Here is a 21,044-nt window from a genome sequence, read left to right on the forward strand (position 1 = left end):
GATTGGTACAGAACTCAACGCTCACTCATCCAATAGATGCTCTGCTGTTTCTTAAAGGCATAACCAGACCTCTGTCGTTTCACGGCATCTAGTGGAGAACTGTGCGGAAAAATGTGCAATGCAGGTAAACTCAGGCTAATGATTCAGAAACTTAGACTGGCAAATGTTTCTGTACACAAAGCTTCGTTAAAATAACCAATGAGCAAGAGTAATTGTCCTTTTCGTAAAATTCAGTGGAAAATAATTATTATAAAAAATATTTTTCAAATAGTATTGGTAGTTTTGCCTTTTCAGTGATGAGGAGATACCCTGTCGCATTAAATGTTGTAGGTTTTTTTCATGAATGATACCACAATGCCATCTAAAACTATACACGTTACATCGTCACGGTAGCTGTCCAGTCCAAAGTGCTGAACGCAGTCAAAACTTTCGTTATTATCTCTGGGCGTGTCGACATAATAAAATATGGAGCAAACAAGTTGCTAAACATGGAAACTGCGCGTCAGTAAAAGTTATTTAACATTGTTTAATTTATTAAAAACTGTTAATGATAGTGTTGCTTAATTGTGGTTTCTGAGATGTCGATACTCAAGGTCAAATATATTAATACATATTAAAACACTCTAGTCAACTACTCGAATAGGCAAAAGGATATTGAGAAACATGCACATATCGTTTTAAATAGATTTGCCTTATGCCGGCCCGGCACTCCCGGCAGTCACGCTATGTCAAACTTTATAAATGTCTAAAAATGTCAAGCGATGGCTTATTGGTGATGCTCAAATGAACCAGAGTAGCGATCTCTGAGCCAAGCTCCCCCAACTCCACCCCCACCCCAATACATGATGAAACAATGTCTTCCAAACTAGCACGCATAAAGTAGCGCCTAAAACTGTGCAGAATCACATCCTTACGGGAGCTGTCCAGTCCAAAGTGCTGAACACACCGTCCAAAACCTTCGCCGTTATCTCCGAGAGCTTTTTCGACATCTTAAATATGGTATGAATTGTGCCTGATAGTCATACACACAGTCTTACGATGAGGGTCAACAGCGCTCCATATCCTCATGAAGAGAAACGCGTCGGCATAATAGATCAAGATTACGCATTTCCCAGTATCATTATGAGACAAGCACACACATCGTTTTAAAATGTAATTTTATTTTTCTGACTGTCACGTTTTATCAAACTTTATAAATATCTTTAAAAAAAAATTAGCCTAAGTAATCCTCTACGTTTTCTCAAAATACAAAAAAATCCCTATTTTTTTTAATTCTAGCTGATCCTGACCTCTATCCAAAACGGTTATGCTCAATTAAACCAGGTAGCGATCTTTGTGCCAACCGGCCGCCGTCACACACACACACACACACACACACACACACACAGTCCAAGCGCGTTTCCATGTTTTATAGGGATTTTTCATGGACATGTTTTCACTGTACAATGGATATTCTATCCCCTTGAACACAAACCCTACCCATCACAGAAAACTGTGTGCATTTATATGGAAAAAACAAAACAAAAACATCGCTTATATAAGCCGTTTTCCTCATGGGGAACAAATCGGACATTGCCATCTTTGTGGAGACATTTTGCCCCCTTATTGTAAGGTTTACCAGACCACGCACCCACTCACATACACAATCAAGCATGAGCACCATTATGTGTATCTTAAATTGTCTTCATGCACTGTTTAGAATATATACTAATTTCACAATAATATCTATTGATGCTGAGGTAATTATTCTGTGTCTCACCTGTTGGCTCTCGAACGTCCACGCGCTGTCTGGTAATGACGCATCAAGCACGTTTAGTGTGTCTATAAAGTTTGTGGTGCTGCTGGGCTTAACGAGGGTGAGATCACTGAATTCTGACATTGGAGAGAGATAGGAGCCAAAGGACTGACTCTGAGACATCATGTCCCCTCCCAGAACCTCCACATACTTAATGGGCCCGTCAGTGTTGAGCTGGATCTGCAGGTTTCTGTTGGGGTTCTTGTATCCAGAATCAGTTCGCCTGATACAGCAGCTTGAGCCGCCTCTACCGCCGCGCGCACATTTCACCAGTAGGATGAAAAATGTCATCAGACACAACAAAGACACAGCGGCTAAAGAGATGATCAGATATAAAGTAATTTTACCACTTTTCTTGTTGGGCTCGACTGTTTTCTGTCTATAGTCTGAGATGGGTTCATGAAACCCGTCCTCTATCAGTATATCCACTGTGACTGTGGTGGACTGGATCGGTTCTCCATTATCCTTGATCTCTATCATCAGTCTCTGAGAGGATTCGTCCTGCTCTGAAACAGCGCGTTTAGTCCTCACCTCTCCCGTATGTAAATTCACACTGAACAGTGACGCGTCCGTGGCCTCCGCGAGCCTGTAGAAGAGCCAGGCGTTATGACCCGAGTCCGCGTCCACTGCTGTTACCTTAGTGACGAGATGTCCTGCTTTAGCAGAACGGGGCATCCTCTGATGAGGGACAGACCCCATGGATGTGGACGGGTAAATGACAGCAGGAGCGTTATCGTTCCGGTCCAGAATAAACACATGAACAGTGGCGTTGCTGCTCAAAGATGGAGAGCCATGATCTTTAGCCTGAACAACGATACTGATGAGCTTAATTTTCTCATAATCAAATGAGCTCATGCTGTAAATAGTTCCGTTCTCAGAGTTGATATAAAAATAAGATGATGCTGGAACGTGATTTGAACTTAAATCCATAATCGAGTAAGCGAGTATGGCGTTTTTATTTTGGTCAATATCAGATGCAGACACAGAAAACAATGAAACACCTGCCAGATTATTTTCGTTTATGTAAACATTATATGAAGACTGTGAGAATACTGGAGGGTTGTCATTTACATCAAGCACTTTTACATTTACAGTCTTAACAGTTTTTAAGGGTGGAACACCAGAGTCTATGGCCAGTATTTCTACATTATATTCAGAATGAAACTCACGATCTAAGAAAGAATCTGTTATCAGTGAATAATGGCTATCAAAAGTTGGTTTTAACTTAAATGGAACATCCGTGGAGACAATTAGCTCAACTTTGCCATTATTACCGGAGTCCAAATCTTTGACGGTAACCAAGGCCACCACAGTTCCCACCGTTGCATTTTCAGGCACTGGGCTCGGTAAAGATGTCAATATAATCTCTGGAGGGTTGTCATTCTCATCTATGATATCTATCTGAACCGATGACTGTCCCTCGAGCTGTGGATTTCCTTTATCTTTAGCACAAACATCAAATGTATATGATTTGGTAGTCTCGTAATCTAGATTTCCAGCTACTGTTATTTCACCGGTTTCAGCGTTCACGCTAAAAATATTTCTTATAAGCTCAGGCGTGTGCGCAGAGAATGAGTACTGTATTTCACCATTAGGACCTTCATCCAAATCGGTTGCTTTTAATTTGATCACACTTGAGCCAACAACGGCGCTTTCTAGAACAGATGATTTGTATGCAGCAACTTCAAATGTTGGTTCGTTGTCATTAAAATCCTGAACAATTATTTGCAGTAAAGATGTTCCAGATTTGACCGGATTACCGCCATCTAGAGCTGTATATATTAGCTTGTGAACGGCTTGTTTCTCTCTATCTAATGATTTATCAAGCACTAGCTCTGGTATTTGCCTTCCGTTTTTAAGTGTCTTTAAATTTAAACGGAAGAAGTTGTTATTGCTCAGAGAATAAGTCTTTAGACTATTGCTGCCGACATCGAGGTCCTCAGCAATTTCAAGGGGAAATCGAGCGCCTGGAGCAGTCAGTTCAGAAATGTTCAATACGCCATCTTTATTGTGGAAGTTTGGTGCATTATCATTTATATCTTGTATTTCGATCTCTACCCTGTGCATCTGCAATGGATTCTCAATAACGATCTGCAGTGGCATCAGACAACTGACGCTTTGTCCACACAGCGTTTCTCTGTCTATTCTGCCATCAACTACCAGATCACCCTTCCCTGAATCCACACTGAAATACTGTCTGTTTGATTCAGATGCTATCCGTAACTTACGCTCGGCGATATCTGAGACGTCAAACCCAAGATCCTTCGCGATATTCCCAACGATAGATCCTTCCTTTAACTCTTCTGGTATTGTGTAGCGAATCTGAGCTCCAATTATATTCCACAATAGAGAGAAAGCGAACAGCCAAAGCGCTGCCCATTTCCAACCTCTGATCCTCCTGTGCCTCATTTCTCTGTTGCGCTTGATATTCCCATCAACAAATCTTTATTTTATATCCATAGAAAATCAGAATGCTGTTCTCCATTTTCAAATATTTTCGTCTATTCAACGCATCCTCGTTGTGGTGATCAGCCTCATAAAGCGCTCATGTTTCCTCTCGCTCTACAGCTCATCATTGTACTCCTCCTCTGGCTGGGGGAGGGAGTAGATCCCTTTGTATATAGTCTGAAACACGATTGGTACAGAGCTCAACGCTCACTCATCCAATAGATGCTCTGCTGTTTCTTAAAGGCATAACCAGACCTCTGTGGTGCTACGGCATCTAGTGGAGAACTGTGCGAAAAAATATGCAATGCAGCTTATCTCAGACTTACTTCGTAGCTAGATGGGCAAATGTTGCTGTACTCAAAAACAATAAAAATAAAATAAAAATCATTAAAGCAGCACGGTGAGCATAACAGAGAAGAGCAAGAGCAATTTAGTTGTTCTTAAAATTAAGTGTTAAATAATTATTACAGCGATTTTTTTTTTTTGGTTTGTCATAAATGATGCAACAATGTCTTCCAAACCAGCACGCATAAAGTAGCGCCTAAAACTGTGCAGCATCACATCCCCACGGGAGCTGTCCAGTCCAAAGTGCTGAACACACCGTCCAAAACCTTCGCCGTTATCTCCGAGAGTTTGTTTCGATATCCTAAATATGGTATGAATTGAGCCTGAGTCATACACAACAGTCTACAGTGAGGGACATCAGCGCTCTATATCCCCATAAAGATTACGCATTTACCAGTATGAGACATGCACACATATCGTTTTAAAATGTGATTTTATTTTTCCGACTGTCACGTTTTATCAAACGTATAAATGTCTTAAAATTAACTAAAAAAATCCTCTACGTTTTCTCTGAATACAAAAAATACCTATTTTAATTCTAGCTGATACTGACCTAAACGGGGACTTTTAATTTACATGTTTTTTTTTATACTGTAAAGAGTGCATATTCTATCCGCGTAACGCGTCTTTGCATTGACTTAACATTGAAATCACTCGCGCCTGACGCGCTATTCGCGTCCGGTGTGAACGCACCATTACACTTACCCTATCACAGAAAACGTTCTGCATAAAAAAAGTTTTACATAAAAAAAGAAAACAAAACATCACTTATGAATTATAAGCTGTTTTCCTCATGGGGAACAAAAAAATGTCCCCACAAGGACAAGGAATTGGGTATTGCCATCTTTGTGGAGACATTTTGCCCCCATAATGTAGGGTTTACCAGACCACTCACAATCAAGCATGTGCACCATCATGTGTATATCTTAAATTGTGTTTATGCACTGTTTAGAAGAATTAAATAATCACATCAAAATATCTATTGATGCTGAGGTAATTAATTATTCTGCGTCTCACCTGTTGGCTCTCGAACGTCCACGCGCTGTCTGGTAATGACGCATCAAGCACGTTTAGCGTGTCTGTAAAGTTTGTGGTGCTGCTGGGCTTAACGAAGGTGAGATCACTGAATTCTGACATTGGAGAGAGATAGGAGCCAAAGGACTGACTCTGAGACATCATGTCCCCTCCCAGAACCTCCACATACTTAATGGGCCCGTCAGTGTTGAGCTGGATCTGCAGGTTTCTGTTGGGGTTCTTGTATCCAGAATCAGTTCGCCTGATACAGCAGCTTGAGCCGCCTCTACCGCCTCGCGCACATTTCACCAGTAAGATGAAAAACGTCATCAGACACAACAAGGACACGGAAGCCAAAGAGATGATCAGATATAAAGTTATTTTACCAGTTTTCTTGTTGGGCTCGATAGTTTTCTCTCTATAGTCTGAGATGGGTTCATGAAACCCGTCCTCTATCAGTATATCCACTGTGACTGTGGTGGACTGGATCGGTTCTCCATTATCCTTTATCTCTATCATCAGTCTCTGAGAGGAGTCATCCTGCTCTGAAACAGCGCGTTTAGTCCTCACCTCTCCCGTATGTAAATTCACACTGAACAGTGACGCGTCCGTGGCCTCCGCGAGCCTGTAGAAGAGCCAGGCGTTATGACCCGAGTCCGCGTCCACTGCTGTTACCTTAGTGACGAGATGTCCTGCTTTAGCAGAACGGGGCATCCTCTGATGAGGGACAGACCCCATTGATGTGGACGGGTAAATGACAGCAGGAGCATTATCGTTCCGGTCCGAAATAAACACATGAACAGTGGCGTTACTGCTCAGAGATGGAGAGCCATGATCTTTAGCTTGAACTATAACACTGAACAATTTTGTTTTCTCATAATCAAATGAGCTCATGCTGTAAATAGTTCCGTTCTCAGAGTTGATATAAAAATAAGATGATGCTGGAATCTGATTTGAGCTTAAATCTATAATTGAGTAACTCAGTATTGCGTTCTTATCTTGGTCAATATCAGACGCAGATACTGAAAACAATGAAGCACCTGGTGGACTATTTTCCTTAATATACACTGTGTACGAGGTTTGTGAGAATACGGGAGGGTTGTCATTCACATCAAGTATTTTTACATTTAAAGTTTTCCTAGATTTTAAAGATGGTACACCAGAGTCTGATGCTTCTAATTCTATGTCATATTCTGCATTAGCTTCACGGTCCAAGAGTGAGTCAGTTACCAAAGAATAGTGATTGTCAAATGCTGGTTTTAGTTTAAAAGGAAAACGAGTGGAGATGGTAAGATTTACTTTCCCGTTATTACCCGAATCTAAGTCTTTTACGTTGATTAAAGCTACAACTGTACCGACTGATGCATTCTCTGACACTGGGCTAGGTAAAGATGTCAAAATGATTTCAGGAATATTGTCATTCTCATCAATGATGTGCAGCCTCACTGAAGAATGGCCCTCCTGTTCTGGCGTCCCTTTGTCTTTGGCGCAGACATCAAATGTGTATAATTTTGTTAACTCGTAATCTAGTTTTCCAATAACTGTAATGTCTCCGGTTTTAACATTGATACTGAAAATGTTTCTCACGTGATCTGGTGTATGTGCACCGAAAAAATACTGTATTTCGCCGTTAAGACCTTCATCTAAATCCGTGGCTTTTACAGTTAAGACGCTTGAACCAAATGTCGTACTTTCATGCACAGACGCTTTATATTGCGATTGTTCAAATTTTGGCTCATTGTCATTAATGTCTTGAACGATTACTTGTATTATAATAGTTCCAGATTTGACAGGATCGCCACCGTCTAATGCTGTTAAAATGAGCTTATGTACGGACTGTTTCTCTCGGTCAAGTGGTTTATCAATTATTAACTCTGGTACTTTCTTACCATCTTCCAGTGTTTTCACATTTAAACGGAAAAACGCGTTATTACTCAAAGTATAGGATTTGAGACTATTGCTACCGACATCTAAATCCTCGGCACTTTCAAATGGAAATTTTGCGCCCACAGCTACCGATTCACCTATTTTCAAAACATTATCTTTTGTATGAAAATTCGGTGCATTGTCATTTATATCTTGTATCTCTATATTCACACGATATAACTGCAATGGATTTTCTATAACCAGTTGTAACGGCATCAGACAACTGGCGCTTTGTCCACAGAGCGCCTCTCTGTCTATTCTACCATTGACTATCAGCTCACCATTCCTTGTATCCACACTAAAATATTGCGTACTAGAATCAGAGGTTATCCGTAACTTACGATTGGCGATGTCTGAAATGTCCAGACCAATGTCCTTTGCAATGTTTCCAACAACAGACCCTTCCTTTAGTTCCTCTGGTATAGTGTAGCGAATTTGAGCTCCAATTGTATTCCATAATAGAGAGAAAACAAACAGCCAACGCGCTGCCTGTTTCCACACTCGGATGCTTCTCATTTCCACGGTGCTTTGAACCTTTCCATCAATGAGTGCCTCGCATATATCCAGAAAAAAACGTCGTTTTTCTTCTTTTATTAAGATCGCAAATCCATTTCGATCGAGGGGTCGGTTTTGTAGTGATCCGCGTCATAACCGCGAGTGCATTCTCCTTCAGCTCATATCGCTCATTGTAGCCCTTTCCTGCTAAGGGAGGGAGTAGATCCCTTTGTGTAGTCTCGCACCTTATTGGTGCTGAACTCAATGCGCTGCTGTCCAATAGAGGACAGAGTCTCTCTTAAAGGCGAACATGCTCATTTCCCCCCTGGAAATGATGTTAACTGAGTTGAAAATGAAAACGCCTATAAAGGTGTACTTATACGAATGGACAAAATATTGTCTTAACATGAAAATTGCATTTGTTACCATTTATGTTTACACTAACAGCTAATTTTACTCTTTTTTTTTTATATGGAAAGTGCCTTCTTGCATGCAACCACAAAATTATGCTGCGAAAAAAAAAGAAATTTAATAAAAAGAAATCAAGCTAAAGAAAGCTAAATTCAATCGAGTGTTATCTCCAAATTAACTAGCTGCAGTCATGTAAGTCAATAAGAATCTCAAAACAACCTGTTAAAATGTATTCTATTTGGGCAAACTATCAACGTCATGTTCGTGTCGCTGTCCACAGCTGCGGTTCTGAAATGTGCTCAATGAATTGTTCTCAGCACACTTTAACCCATACAAAGCATACGCGCTTAAAACAGATATATAGGCCTATAAAAATGACAGCTATGAATGTAGCAAAAGTTTTATTTGTCTCAAACGTCAGATTCTCCATCTGTGATGCGGCGGCGAGCTATAACGCGCATGTGTTTTATGCGTTTGTTCGAGGTTGAATTTAAATCAATTACTGCCAAATACTACTTCTGAATAGGATGTCTGCTTCATGAATTGTATTAAAATTATGTAAATATATGGCTCAGATCAAACAAACCACATGTGGAATGGAAGAGTCATAATGATGTCATCTAGTGGAACAGTTTGACACTGCGCCCAAACCAAATCTACTGAAAGCTCTTTTTTTTTAGATATCAACCTACAATTTGGAACACAACTTGAACAGATTTTTGGCTTTGGTTTTCTTGCAGTTTAAAGTCAAAACTGTTTTGTAAAAAGAAAAAGTACACACACACACACACACACACACACACACACACACACACACAAAATAAAAATAAAAGCTTTTATTCTAGCTGATGCTGACCTCTGTCCAAAACGGTTATGCTTAATTAAACCAGGTAGCGATCACACACACACACACACACACACACACACACACACACACACACACACACACACACACACACACACACACACACACACACACACACACACACACACACACACACACACACACACACACACTTTCAAATGTTTTTTTACTTCTACGGTAATCTGCCATGTGTCTTCTTTAAAAAAGCGACCAAACTTAAGTAATAAATAATAATTTTGACTTCAATAAAACCACTCAATTTAGATGTATCAAAGTATTTTCTACATCTTTTTCAGACTTCTTATTTTAAGCGATTTTTTAAGAATTGATTATGATAGATGAGGAAGGATGAGATAGATAGATAGATAGATAGATAGATATATAGATAGATAGATAGATAGATAGATAGATAGATAGATAGATAGATAGATAGATAGATAGATAGATAGATAGATAGAATGCACACATTTGCATGGATAAGAGCAACATTTCATGAATGTCGCTGTCCAGTATGTCGGTGAAACAGACTCGTTTCTGTCTTCGTCTCCTCCACTCTCTTAAAACACACACTAATTTCATCAGCAAAACATTGGCATATTATATGCACACATGCCACTCACAAATATGAACACGTTAGGACCTGAATTGACTCAAACAACAGACAGTATCGTCAATGCTAAAATTTGCAATACAGATTGTTTTTATACTTTCTGTCTCACCTGTTGGCTCTCGAACGTCCACGCGCTGTCTGGTAATGACGCATCAAGCACGTTTAGCGTGTCTGTAAAGTTTGTGGTGCTGCTGGGCTTAACGAGGGTGAGATCACTGAATTCTGACATTGGAGAGAGATAGGAGCCAAAAGACTGACTCTGAGACATCATGTCTCCTCCCAGAACCTCCACATACTTAATGGGCCCGTCAGTGTTGAGCTGGATCTGCAGGTTTCTGTTGGGGTTCTTGTATCCAGAATCAGTTCGCCTGATACAGCAGCTTGAATTTCCGATGCTACTTCTAACGCACTTCACAATCAACGTGAACAATGACAACACAGATAAAATTGACACGGTGCCCAAAGAGATGATCAAATATAAAGTGATTTTGCCACTTTTCTTGTTGGGCTCGATAGTTTTTTCACGATAGTCTGAGATGGGTTCATGAACACCGTCCTCTATCAGTATATCCACTGTGACTGTGGTGGACTGGATCGGTTCTCCATTATCCTTGATCTCTATCATCAGTCTCTGAGAGGAGTCGTCCTGCTCTGAAACAGCGCGTTTAGTCCTCACCTCTCCCGTATGTAAATTCACACTGAACAGTGACGCGTCCGTGGCCTCCGCGAGCCTGTAGAAGAGCCAGGCGTTATGACCCGAGTCCGCGTCCACTGCTGTTACCTTAGTGACGAGATGTCCTGCTTTAGCAGAACGGGGCATCCTCTGATGAGGGACAGACCCCATGGATGTGGACGGGTAAATGACAGCAGGAGCGTTATCGTTCCGGTCCAGAATAAACACATGAACAGTGGCGTTACTGCTCAGAGATGGAGAGCCATGATCTTTAGCAAGCACGATCATATTAAAGACCTTCATTTTCTCATAGTCAAAAGAGTGCATGCTAAATATACTACCATTTTCTGAGTTTATGTATACATATGAAGAGACAGGTACGTCTCGAGTATTAGTGTCGAGAACCGAATAGACAATTTTGGCATTTTCTCCCGTATCCAGATCTGATGCTGTCACTGATGCTAAAACTGATCCCGGGGCGCTGTTTTCTTTAATGTAAACCGAGTACACGCGTTCAGAGAAAACAGGAGGGTTATCATTGACATCTAATATATTTACTGTAATGAGTTTGCTAGATACCAATGGAGGTGATCCAGAGTCTGAAGCTTTAAGCTCAATATCATATCTAGGAAACTTTTCTCGATCTAACTGTGAATCTGTCACCAGTGCGTAATGGTTTGAAAAGGTTGGCTTTAATTTAAAAGGGGTGCCTGATGGCATGCTAAGTGTTACGTTTCCGTTTACGCCTGAATCCAAATCTTTAACATTTATTAACGCTACCATAGTCCCAGCGGGCGCATCTTCTCGCACAGGTTTGGGTGAGGAGGTGATGGTGATCTCAGGTGCATTATCGTTCACATCTAAAACATTCACCTGGACTGAACAATGTCCCTCCATGACAGGTGCTCCTTTGTCTCTGGCGCGTATGTCAATTTTATATGAAGTGCTGATTTCATAATCAAGATTCTTGGAAACGACTAATTCGCCTGTCACAGGATTAATATCAAACACACTTTGAATTATTTCAGGTGTATGTGCCGCAAATGAATACTCAACCTCGCCGTTTATACCATCATCCAAGTCAATTGCTTTTACTGTTTGTATCATCGTACCCGGGGCTGTGCTCTCCATTACTTTAACCTCATACAAGTCGTGTTCAAATATTGGAGCATTATCATTTGCATCGATAATTTTTACAGTAATCTGGGTGGTCCCTGACCTCGCTGGATCACCTCCATCAATACCAGTCAAAATGAGATGGTGTACAGAATTTTTCTCTCTATCTACAGATCTCTCTAAAACTATTTCTGGGACTTTTGTTCCGTCTTTTTCGTTTTTTATGTGCATAACAAAATGTTCATTTTTATTAAGCGCGTATGTGCGCAAGGAGTTCGTTCCAACGTCAGGATCTTGAGCAGGTTCCAAACGAAACCTCGCTCCAGTTAACGTTAACTCTGGTATCTCAATTGTGTTTATTTCCGACAAGAATATTGGAGAGTTGTCGTTAATATCTTGAATGTCCACCTCGACTCGATAAAACTGGAGTGGATCCTCGATTATGACTTGTAATGGTAACACACAGCTCGCGCTTTGTCCGCACAGGGTTTCTCTGTCTATTACTTCATTAACAAGCAGCTCGCCATTCCGCAAATTCAGACTGAAATATTGCTTACCAGACTCAGATGCTATCCGTAATTTACGATTAGATATTTCAGATACATCCAAACCGAGATCTTTAGCTACATTTCCAACAATGGATCCCTCCTTCAGCTCCTCTGGTATTGTATAACGAAGCTGTGCGTCTGTCTCGCTCCACAAAACAGCGAAACATAACAGCCACAGCGCCTGCCAGAACAAAATTCTCCTTTGTATTTGAGTCCTCATTTCCAAACACGATAAATGATCGTTGAAACCAGTATCCTGACATACATCTTACGCGTGTAAGCCGTCACAAAAATAATGTGACATTTTAAAATGTATAGAACTCCAGGTTATATTCCGTTGTTAAAATCATTGCAGCGAGCGCAGTGCATTTTGTCTCAGGTCTGTGCGTAATGGCTTTCAGCATTATGTCAGAGGGAGGGAGTAGATCCCTTTGTGCAGTGCAGTCCCACTATTGGACGAGGGCTCACCAGTCACAAACCGAATCAGTCTTAAAGAGGCAGAGCAAAGCCACGCGCAACACCCATACAGACAATATACAGTTCATGTTTAGCTCACTTGCATGGAAACGACGATTCCCCCACACCACACAACACCCACATTTACTCGTTTTTAAAAGCAAGATACATTTTGAAAGAATACATTGCAAGGTCAGTATTCTTCAATACTCTTTAAGGAGATGCTGCAGAAAAGCATGGACGCTCAAAACGAATAGGATTATCGATTTAAAATATCACTATATCAAAACTTCTATAGTTCAAAACAAACAAACAAATACATCAATAACATTGTTTTTGCATTAAAACTATTACAACAATAGTTTTGATGAAAATACAGTGCTATTTATGTATAATTCTAAAATGGTTAGAACAGTGCACATAATCAAATCAATCACGCCATATATATATATATATATATATATGTACAAAATAAACAAAATTTCACGCGCTCACCTGTTGGCTCTCGAACGTCCACGCGCTGTCTGGTAATGACGCATCAAGCACGTTTAGCGTGTCTGTAAAGTTTGTGGTGCTGCTGGGCTTAACGAGGGTGAGATCACTGAATTCTGACATTGGAGAGAGATAGGAGCCAAAGGACTGACTCTGAGACATCATGTCCCCTCCCAGAACCTCCACATACTTAATGGGCCCGTCAGTGTTGAGCTGGATCTGCAGGTTTCTGTTGGGGTTCTTGTATCCAGAATCAGTTCGCCTGATACAGCAGCTTGAGCCGCCTCTACCGCCGCGCGCACATTTCACCAGCAAGATGAAAAATGTCACCAAAGACAACAACGACACAGCGGCTAAAGAAATGATCAGGTATAAAGTGATTTTGCCGCTTTTTTTGTTGGGCTCGATAGTTTTCTCTCTATAGTCTGAGATGGGTTCATGAAACCCGTCCTCTATCAGTATATCCACTGCGACTGTGGTGGACTGGATCGGTTCTCCATTATCCTTGATCTCTATCATCAGTCTCTGAGAGGAGTCGTCCTGCTCTGAAACAGCGCGTTTAGTCCTCACCTCTCCCGTATGTAAATTTACACTGAACAGTGACGCGTCCGTGGCCTCCGCGAGCCTGTAGAAGAGCCAGGCGTTATGACCCGAGTCCGCGTCCACTGCTGTTACCTTAGTGACGAGATGTCCTGCTTTAGCAGAACGGGGCATCCTCTGATGAGGGACAGACCCCATGGATGTGGACGGGTAAATGACAGCAGGAGCGTTATCGTTCCGGTCCAGAATAAACACATGAACAGTGGCGTTGCTGCTCAGAGATGGAGAGCCATGATCTTTAGCAAGCACGATCATATTAAAGACCTTCATTTTCTCATAGTCAAAAGAGTGCATGCTAAATATACTACCATTTTCTGAGTTTATGTATACATATGAAGAGACAGGTATGTCTCGAGTATTAGTGTCGAGAACCGAATAGACAATTTTGGCATTTTCACCCGTATCTAGATCTGATGCTGTCACTGATGCTAAAACTGATCCCGGGGCGCTGTTTTCTTTAATGTAAACCGAGTACACGCGTTCAGAGAAAACAGGGGGGTTATCATTGACATCTAATATATTTACTGTAATGAGTTTGCTAGATACCAATGGAGGTGATCCAGAGTCTGACGCTTTAAGCTCAATATCATATCTAGGAAACTTTTCTCGATCTAACTGTGAATCTGTCACCAGTGCGTAATGGTTTGAAAAGGTTGGCTTTAATTTAAAAGGGGTGCCTGGTGGCATGCTAAGTGTTACGTTTCCGTTTACGCCTGAATCCAAATCTTTAACATTTATTAACGCTACCATAGTCCCAGCGGGCGCATCTTCTCGCACAGGTTTGGGTGAGGAGGTGATGGTGATCTCAGGTGCATTATCGTTCACATCTAAAACATTCACCTGGACTGAACAATGTCCCTCCATTGCAAGTGACCCTTTGTCTCTTGCGCGTATGTCAATTTTATATGAAGTGCTGATTTCATAATCAAGATTCTTGGAAACGACTAATTCGCCTGTCACAGGATTAATATCAAACACACTTTGAATTATTTCAGGTGTATGTGCCGCAAATGAATACTCAACCTCGCCGTTTATACCATCATCCAAGTCAATAGCTTTTACAGTAAGTATCATTGTACCCGGGACTGTGCTCTCCATTACTTTAACCTCATATAAGTCGTGTTCAAATATTGGAGAATTATCATTTGCGTCAAGAATTTTTACAGTAATCTGGGTGGTCCCTGACCTCGCTGGATCACCTCCATCAATACCTGTCAAAATGAGATGGTGTACAGAATTTTTCTCTCTATCTACAGATCTCTCTAAAACAATTTCTGGGACTTTTGTTCCGTCTTTTTCGTTTTTTATGTGCATAACAAAATGTTCATTTTTATTAAGCGCGTATGTGCGCAAGGAGTTCGTTCCAACGTCAGGATCTTGAGCAGGTTCCAAACGAAACCTCGCTCCAGTTAACGTTAACTCTGGTATCTCAATTGTGTTTATTTCCGACAAGAATATTGGAGAGTTGTCGTTAATATCTTGAATGTCCACCTCGACTCGATAAAACTGGAGTGGGTCCTCGATTATGACTTGTAATGGTAACACACAGCTCGCGCTTTGTCCGCACAGGGTTTCTCTGTCTATTACTTCATTAACAAGCAGCTCGCCATTTCGCAAATTCAGACTGAAATATTGCTTACCAGACTCAGATGCTATCCGCAATTTACGATTAGATATTTCAGATACATCCAAACCGAGATCTTTAGCTACATTTCCAACAATGGATCCCTCCTTCAGCTCCTCTGGTATTGTATAACGAAGCTGTGCGTCCGTCTCGCTCCACAAAACAGCGAAACACAACAGCCACAGCGCCTGCCAGAACAAAATTCTCCTTTGTATTTGAGTCCTCATTTCCAAACACGATAAATGATCGTTGAAACCAGTATCCTGACATGCATCTTACGCGTGTAAGCCGTCACAAAAAAGAGGTGACATTTTAAAATGTATAGAACTCCAGGTTATATTCCGCTGTTAAATAAATTGCAGCGAGCGCAGTGCATTTTGTCTCAGGTCTGTGCGTAATGGCTTTCAGCATTATGTCAGAGGGAGGGAGTAGATCCCTTTGTGCAGTGCAGTCCCACTATTGGACGAGGGCTCACCAGTCACAAACCGAATCAGTCTTAAAGAGGCAGAGCAAAACCACGCGCAACACCCATACAGACAACAGTTCATGTTTAGCTCACTTTAAATGGACACAAGGATAATGTTTCCAAATAGTTGTTTCAAACGCAATTACAGATAATTAGAATATTTAGAAATAAAATGCAAAACATAAATCTGTATTTAAAAAAAGAACAATTTGCATTTACTTTTGAATTGTAACTAGATATGGGTTTAGCAGGCAGATTAATGATACATCTTTAAGAGAATAGCATAGCATAAATTGCACAATATTTTTCCCCACTAGATGCCCTTCTTGGCACTTCTGTGACAATTTAATTTTTTTTAGAAAGCATTACTGTAACTGCAATTCCACGCAATAAAGTGCGTATCATATGCACGCCAAAAACTGCGTATCTTATCCACGTAAAAACTAATTTTCGCGTATAAATTGCACGATAAACACACTACGTGCTATAGAGACGCATTTGCGTGAGAACAAACACCAAACTTATATTTAACATTAGTGATCACTATTTTCCAGATACACAATATTAGTTGAATTAACATCAAAACTGTTTTTGAAATCTCAAAAATGTGGATATATCCGATGAAATGACATAACCAAAAAGAGCGTAGTGTCGTGTGGGTCATCTTTTCCAATGAGTTACCCTACTATAAATGCTGCAGAAAACGTCGGTGCTCAAACATGTAACACACGTATACGCACAAGGATGAGAGCAGAGATCAGTTTGAAAGTAAAACCCATAATCATATCAAACACTGTATTTTCATCAGAGCTATTATATCTGCAAAGCTCCAGTAATTGATGCAAATACAGTACGTTATGATTATAAAAGTGGTTAGAATGATTAGTGTTATAATATCAATCAATAACGCCCTACAATATAAATATTCATACATTTAACATAATATTCCAAATATAATATAAACAATTTCACGCGCTCACCTGTTGGCTCTCGAACGTCCACGCGCTGTCTGGTAATGACGCATCAAGCACGTTTAGTGTGTCTGTAAAGTTTGTGGTGCTGCTGGGCTTAACGAGGGTGAGATCACTGAATTCTGACATTGGAGAGAGATAGGAGCCAAAGGACTGACTCTGAGACATCATGTCTCCTCCCAGAACCTCCACATACTTAATGGGCCCGTCAGTGTTGAGCTGGATCTGCAGGTTTCTGTTGGGGTTCTTGTATCCAGAATCAGTTCGCCTGATACAGCAGCTTGAGCCGCCTCTACCGCCGCGCGCACATTTCACCAGTAAGATGAAAAACGTCATCAGACACAACAAGGACACAGCGGCTAAAGATATGATCAGGTATAAAGTAACTTTGCCGCTTTTCTTTTTGGGCTCGAATGTTTTCTCTCTATAGTCTGAGATGGGTTCATGAAACCCGTCCTCTATCAGTATATCCACTGTGACTGTGGTGGACTGGATCGGTTCTCCATTATCCTTTATCTCTATCATCAGTCTCTGAGAGGAGTCGTCCTGCTCTGAAACAGCGCGTTTAGTCCTCACCTCTCCCGTATGTAAATTCACACTGAACAGTGACGCGTCCGTGGCCTCCGCGAGCCTGTAGAAGAGCCAGGCGTTATGACCCGAGTCCGCGTCCACTGCTGTTACCTTAGTGACGAGATGTCCGGCTTTAGCAGAACGGGGCATCCTCTGATGAGGGACAGACCCCATGGATGTGGACGGGTAAATGACAGCAGGAGCGTTATCGTTCCGGTCCGAAATAAACACATGAACAGTGGCGTTACTGCTCAGAGATGGAGAGCCATGATCTTTAGCTTGAACGAGGATCTGAAACACTTTGATTTTCTCGTAGTCAAATGACTGCATGCTAAATATGCTGCCGTTTTCTGAGTTTATGTAGATATAAGAAGATGCAGACACGTCTTGAACTTTAGAGTCTAAAACAGAGTAGGAGATTTTAGCATTTTCGCCCAAGTCTGGGTCATGGGCGGAGACTGAGCATAATATTGAGTCACGAGCGCTGTTTTCTTTAGCGTAAACCGTATACGACTTCTCAGAAAACATTGGAGGGTTGTCATTTACGTCTGAAATGCCAATTGTGACTGTTTTTCCACTAGATAGCGGTGGCGAACCTGCATCAACAGCGTTTAATTCAATGTTATATTCAGAGTAAGTTTCTCTATCTAGAGGACCGTTAGTAACTAGTGCGTAATGATTGGAAACTGTAGGGCTCAATCTAAACGGTGTCCCAGGAGCCAACGTGAGTTTCACTTTCCCGTTCTGTCCTAAATCTGCATCTTTTGTACTAATTAATGAAACGACTGTGCCATTAGATGAATTCTCGGGAATTGGACTTGAGAGTGAAGTTATAATTATGTCAGGTGCGTTGTCATTTACGTCATTAACCTTTATCTTTACACTGCAGTGGCCCTCCATTTTAGGATTTCCTTTGTCCTTTGCAACTATATCAAATTTATGCAAGCTTGCTTTTTCATGGTCCAATTTTTCTTTAAGTGTTATGGCACCCGATTGTTGGTTAATATTAAACAATGCGGTATCAGATGTTTGGTCTGCAAAGAAATACTCAATCTCTCCATTTGAGCCATCATCTAGATCTATTGCCTTTACTCTTACAATTTCTTTATGGCTTGATTCGTTTTCATCAACAACAGTCTCATAGAAAGGCTTTTCAAATTCAGGAGCATTGTCATTAATATCTAAAACTACAACCGCGATCTCACATGTGCCAGTGCGCACCGGATTCCCTCCGTCAGCTGCCGTTAATATTAGCTTATGAACAGCCTGTTTTTCTCGGTCAAGAGGTTGCTTGAGTACTAATTCTGGAATTTTGACTCCATCTTGAGTTTTCACGTTTAAAATAAAATTATCATTTATACTCAGACTGTATGATTTTAAAGAATTGGACTGTACATCTGAGTCAATAGCGCTCTCTAAGAGGAATTTTGCTCCTGAATTAATAGATTCTGGAATGTTCAGTATACGCTCATTAGATTTAAAATTGGGCGTGTTGTCATTAATATCTTGTACTTCAATCTCAACTCGATGCATCTGAAGAGGATTTTCTAAAACGGCTTGAAGAGGCAAAACACACGGGACATTGTTTCCACATAAACCCTCTCTATCAATTCTCTCATTCACAATAAGATCACCCTTTTCCACATCCAAAGCGAAAAACTGCTTACCAGTCTCAGATGCTATTTGTAGTTTACGATCTATAATCTTAGAACCATCCAAACCTAGATCTTTAGCGATATTTCCGACCACAGATCCTTCTCTTAGCTCTTCTGGAATTGTGTATCGAATCTGCGCCTCTATTGTACTCCAAGGAAGAATAAAGACACAGCACCACCAAATTCTCCTCAAAAAGAAAAGAGATTCCATCATCTCAGGCTCCAAGCTTTTGACGATTTATCCAAGTTTTCTCAAGGTTTCAAAATATTTGCAACAGTTACATAATCCCAAACAATATATTGATGGCATATTCCTTTTTAGTGTAAGAGGTCCTTTTGATAAAAACGAGTCATTCATGCGTTCTCTGTGCTCTAGCTCAGAAAGATGCCACAGCCGTGGGAGGGAGTGGATCTCTTTGTCCAAGTCTGCACCTCATTGGTCGACTGTGCATTTATCTTGAACCAATCCAGTCATTTAAATATCTTAAAGGGGTAGTACGAGTGAGGCACAGGCAAAGAGAGTCAGGGGAGAGAAGCAAGAATCTAGAAGCAAGAAATTTAAGTATATGAAATAATAATACTATGAAATAATAATAATAATATGCAATAATAATAATAAACAGTAATAACAATAATAATAATAATAAACAGTAATAACAATAGGCCTATGCTATTTTTATTATTAATGTGTTTTTATTTTTTTATGAGTATTATCATCCTCTATTATATATCTGTGTGTGTGTGTGTTTGTTGTATCCACTTTATTTAAATATAGCTTCAGTTATCTTAAACAGAAATAATATGAACGTGTGCCGTCATGTGGCGACAGAGAGAAGCGCAGAGAGAAGCGCATTGCTGTGTGTGTGGAAGTTATTGCTGGAGGCGCGTAAGAATTTTACATTGTAACCAGATCAATTATTAGACGTATTTCAATTTCAGTTATAATTATCGCCTTTAAAAACAATGAAATTATATATGTATATTCCAATATTAGTCGTCAAAATGCCCTTTATCCGTAAAAGACTGCATGATCCTCTTGCAACAAAGGACTCAACCATGAGCAGGGGGAGACAGCAAGCAGCCAGAGTGAAGAGAGCGTTTCAGCACCACGCGGGCGGACAGCGCCACACAGGCGGCCTGTTCCAGCAGCTACACTCATGTGTTCAGAAGGAAGGGAAGGGATGTATATCCCCATGCTTTCCATCTCGGTCAATGCTGTTTGTCTTTTTATCATTGCAAAAATACGTACGTATGCCACAGCAGGAATAGTTCTTAAAAGTATCTTAACGTCGTTCAGAAGCAGAAAACATGGAGACTTATTTTCCCCAGGACAAATTCACAGAAACGTCTTGAGCAAGCCACTCACTTACCTGGATATCTGCATTTGAAAATCTTCTTTTCCTTTTTTTCTACCTTGCGTATCAGTTAAGTTACAGAAAAAATCGATCGTCTATTAATACCGTGTATTGTGCAGTAGCCGATTATGAGAGTTGTTATTGTGTTTCTATGAGTGTGTGGAATCAAAATGGCAATACACATCTGCCTAACCCATGGAGCAAATAAATTTGGGTACAATGGGGCTAAAAGCGTCCTGAAGGAATACTTTTTCCCTCATCATTGTGTATGAAAAATCTAAATGTTGCCTTTTTTGTTTGTTTTAATGGAGCAATATAATTCAAAATACAGAAAATGTAATGGCAGCTAGAGGGGTATTTTACCTAACATTCTGGATAAAGGCCCCCCATCCCAGTGCAGTCTATAATGATATTGAGGCAGTGATGAAGCAAAAATTTTCACCATGTATATATATAATATATATATATGATATAGCAATACAATATTTAATAATATTTATGCAAGTACTAAGTATTTGAGTATAGATTAATAGAACAACTTCTTTTTCAATTTAGTTACATTGAGAGTTAAAAATCATAAATATTCGTATCATAATATTTAGTCTCCAA

General features: G+C 40.5%; 4 protein-coding genes and 1 pseudogene across 5 annotated transcripts in view; all 5 read right to left on the reverse strand.

Annotated features, from left to right (window-relative positions):
• Positions 1 to 21,044, reverse strand: part of LOC306991353 (uncharacterized protein) — a 167,004-nt gene that overhangs the window by 20,168 nt on the left and 125,792 nt on the right.
• LOC306991137 (protocadherin gamma-C5-like) lies at positions 1,877 to 4,314 on the reverse strand (annotated as a pseudogene). Its single transcript has one exon. The product of its transcript is annotated as a protocadherin gamma-C5-like (transcript).
• On the reverse strand, positions 5,546 to 12,629 carry LOC306991298 (uncharacterized protein; the record flags this gene model as incomplete). Its single annotated transcript, XM_079599029.1, has 2 exons — positions 10,019 to 12,629; positions 5,546 to 8,062 (listed from the first exon to the last, which is right to left on the reverse strand). Exons 1-2 carry the CDS (start codon positions 12,464 to 12,466, stop codon positions 5,546 to 5,548), a joined length of 4,965 nt encoding a protein of 1,654 aa, XP_079455155.1. The 5' UTR covers positions 12,467 to 12,629.
• On the reverse strand, positions 13,186 to 15,811 carry LOC306991132 (protocadherin gamma-C5-like; the record flags this gene model as incomplete). The annotated part of the gene is made up of 1 exon (XM_079598686.1): positions 13,186 to 15,811. The coding sequence occupies exon 1, from the start codon at positions 15,643 to 15,645 to the stop codon at positions 13,186 to 13,188; it is 2,460 nt and encodes an 819-aa protein (XP_079454812.1). The 5' UTR covers positions 15,646 to 15,811.
• Positions 16,853 to 19,291, reverse strand: LOC306991299 (protocadherin gamma-C5-like; the record flags this gene model as incomplete). The annotated part of the gene is made up of 1 exon (XM_079599030.1): positions 16,853 to 19,291. One exon carries the CDS (start codon positions 19,289 to 19,291, stop codon positions 16,853 to 16,855), a length of 2,439 nt encoding a protein of 812 aa, XP_079455156.1.

Source organism: Phoxinus phoxinus (genome assembly GCF_949152265.1).
Source record: "Phoxinus phoxinus genome assembly, chromosome: 23".
In the NCBI taxonomy this organism is placed as follows: Eukaryota; Metazoa; Chordata; class Actinopteri; order Cypriniformes; family Leuciscidae; genus Phoxinus; species Phoxinus phoxinus.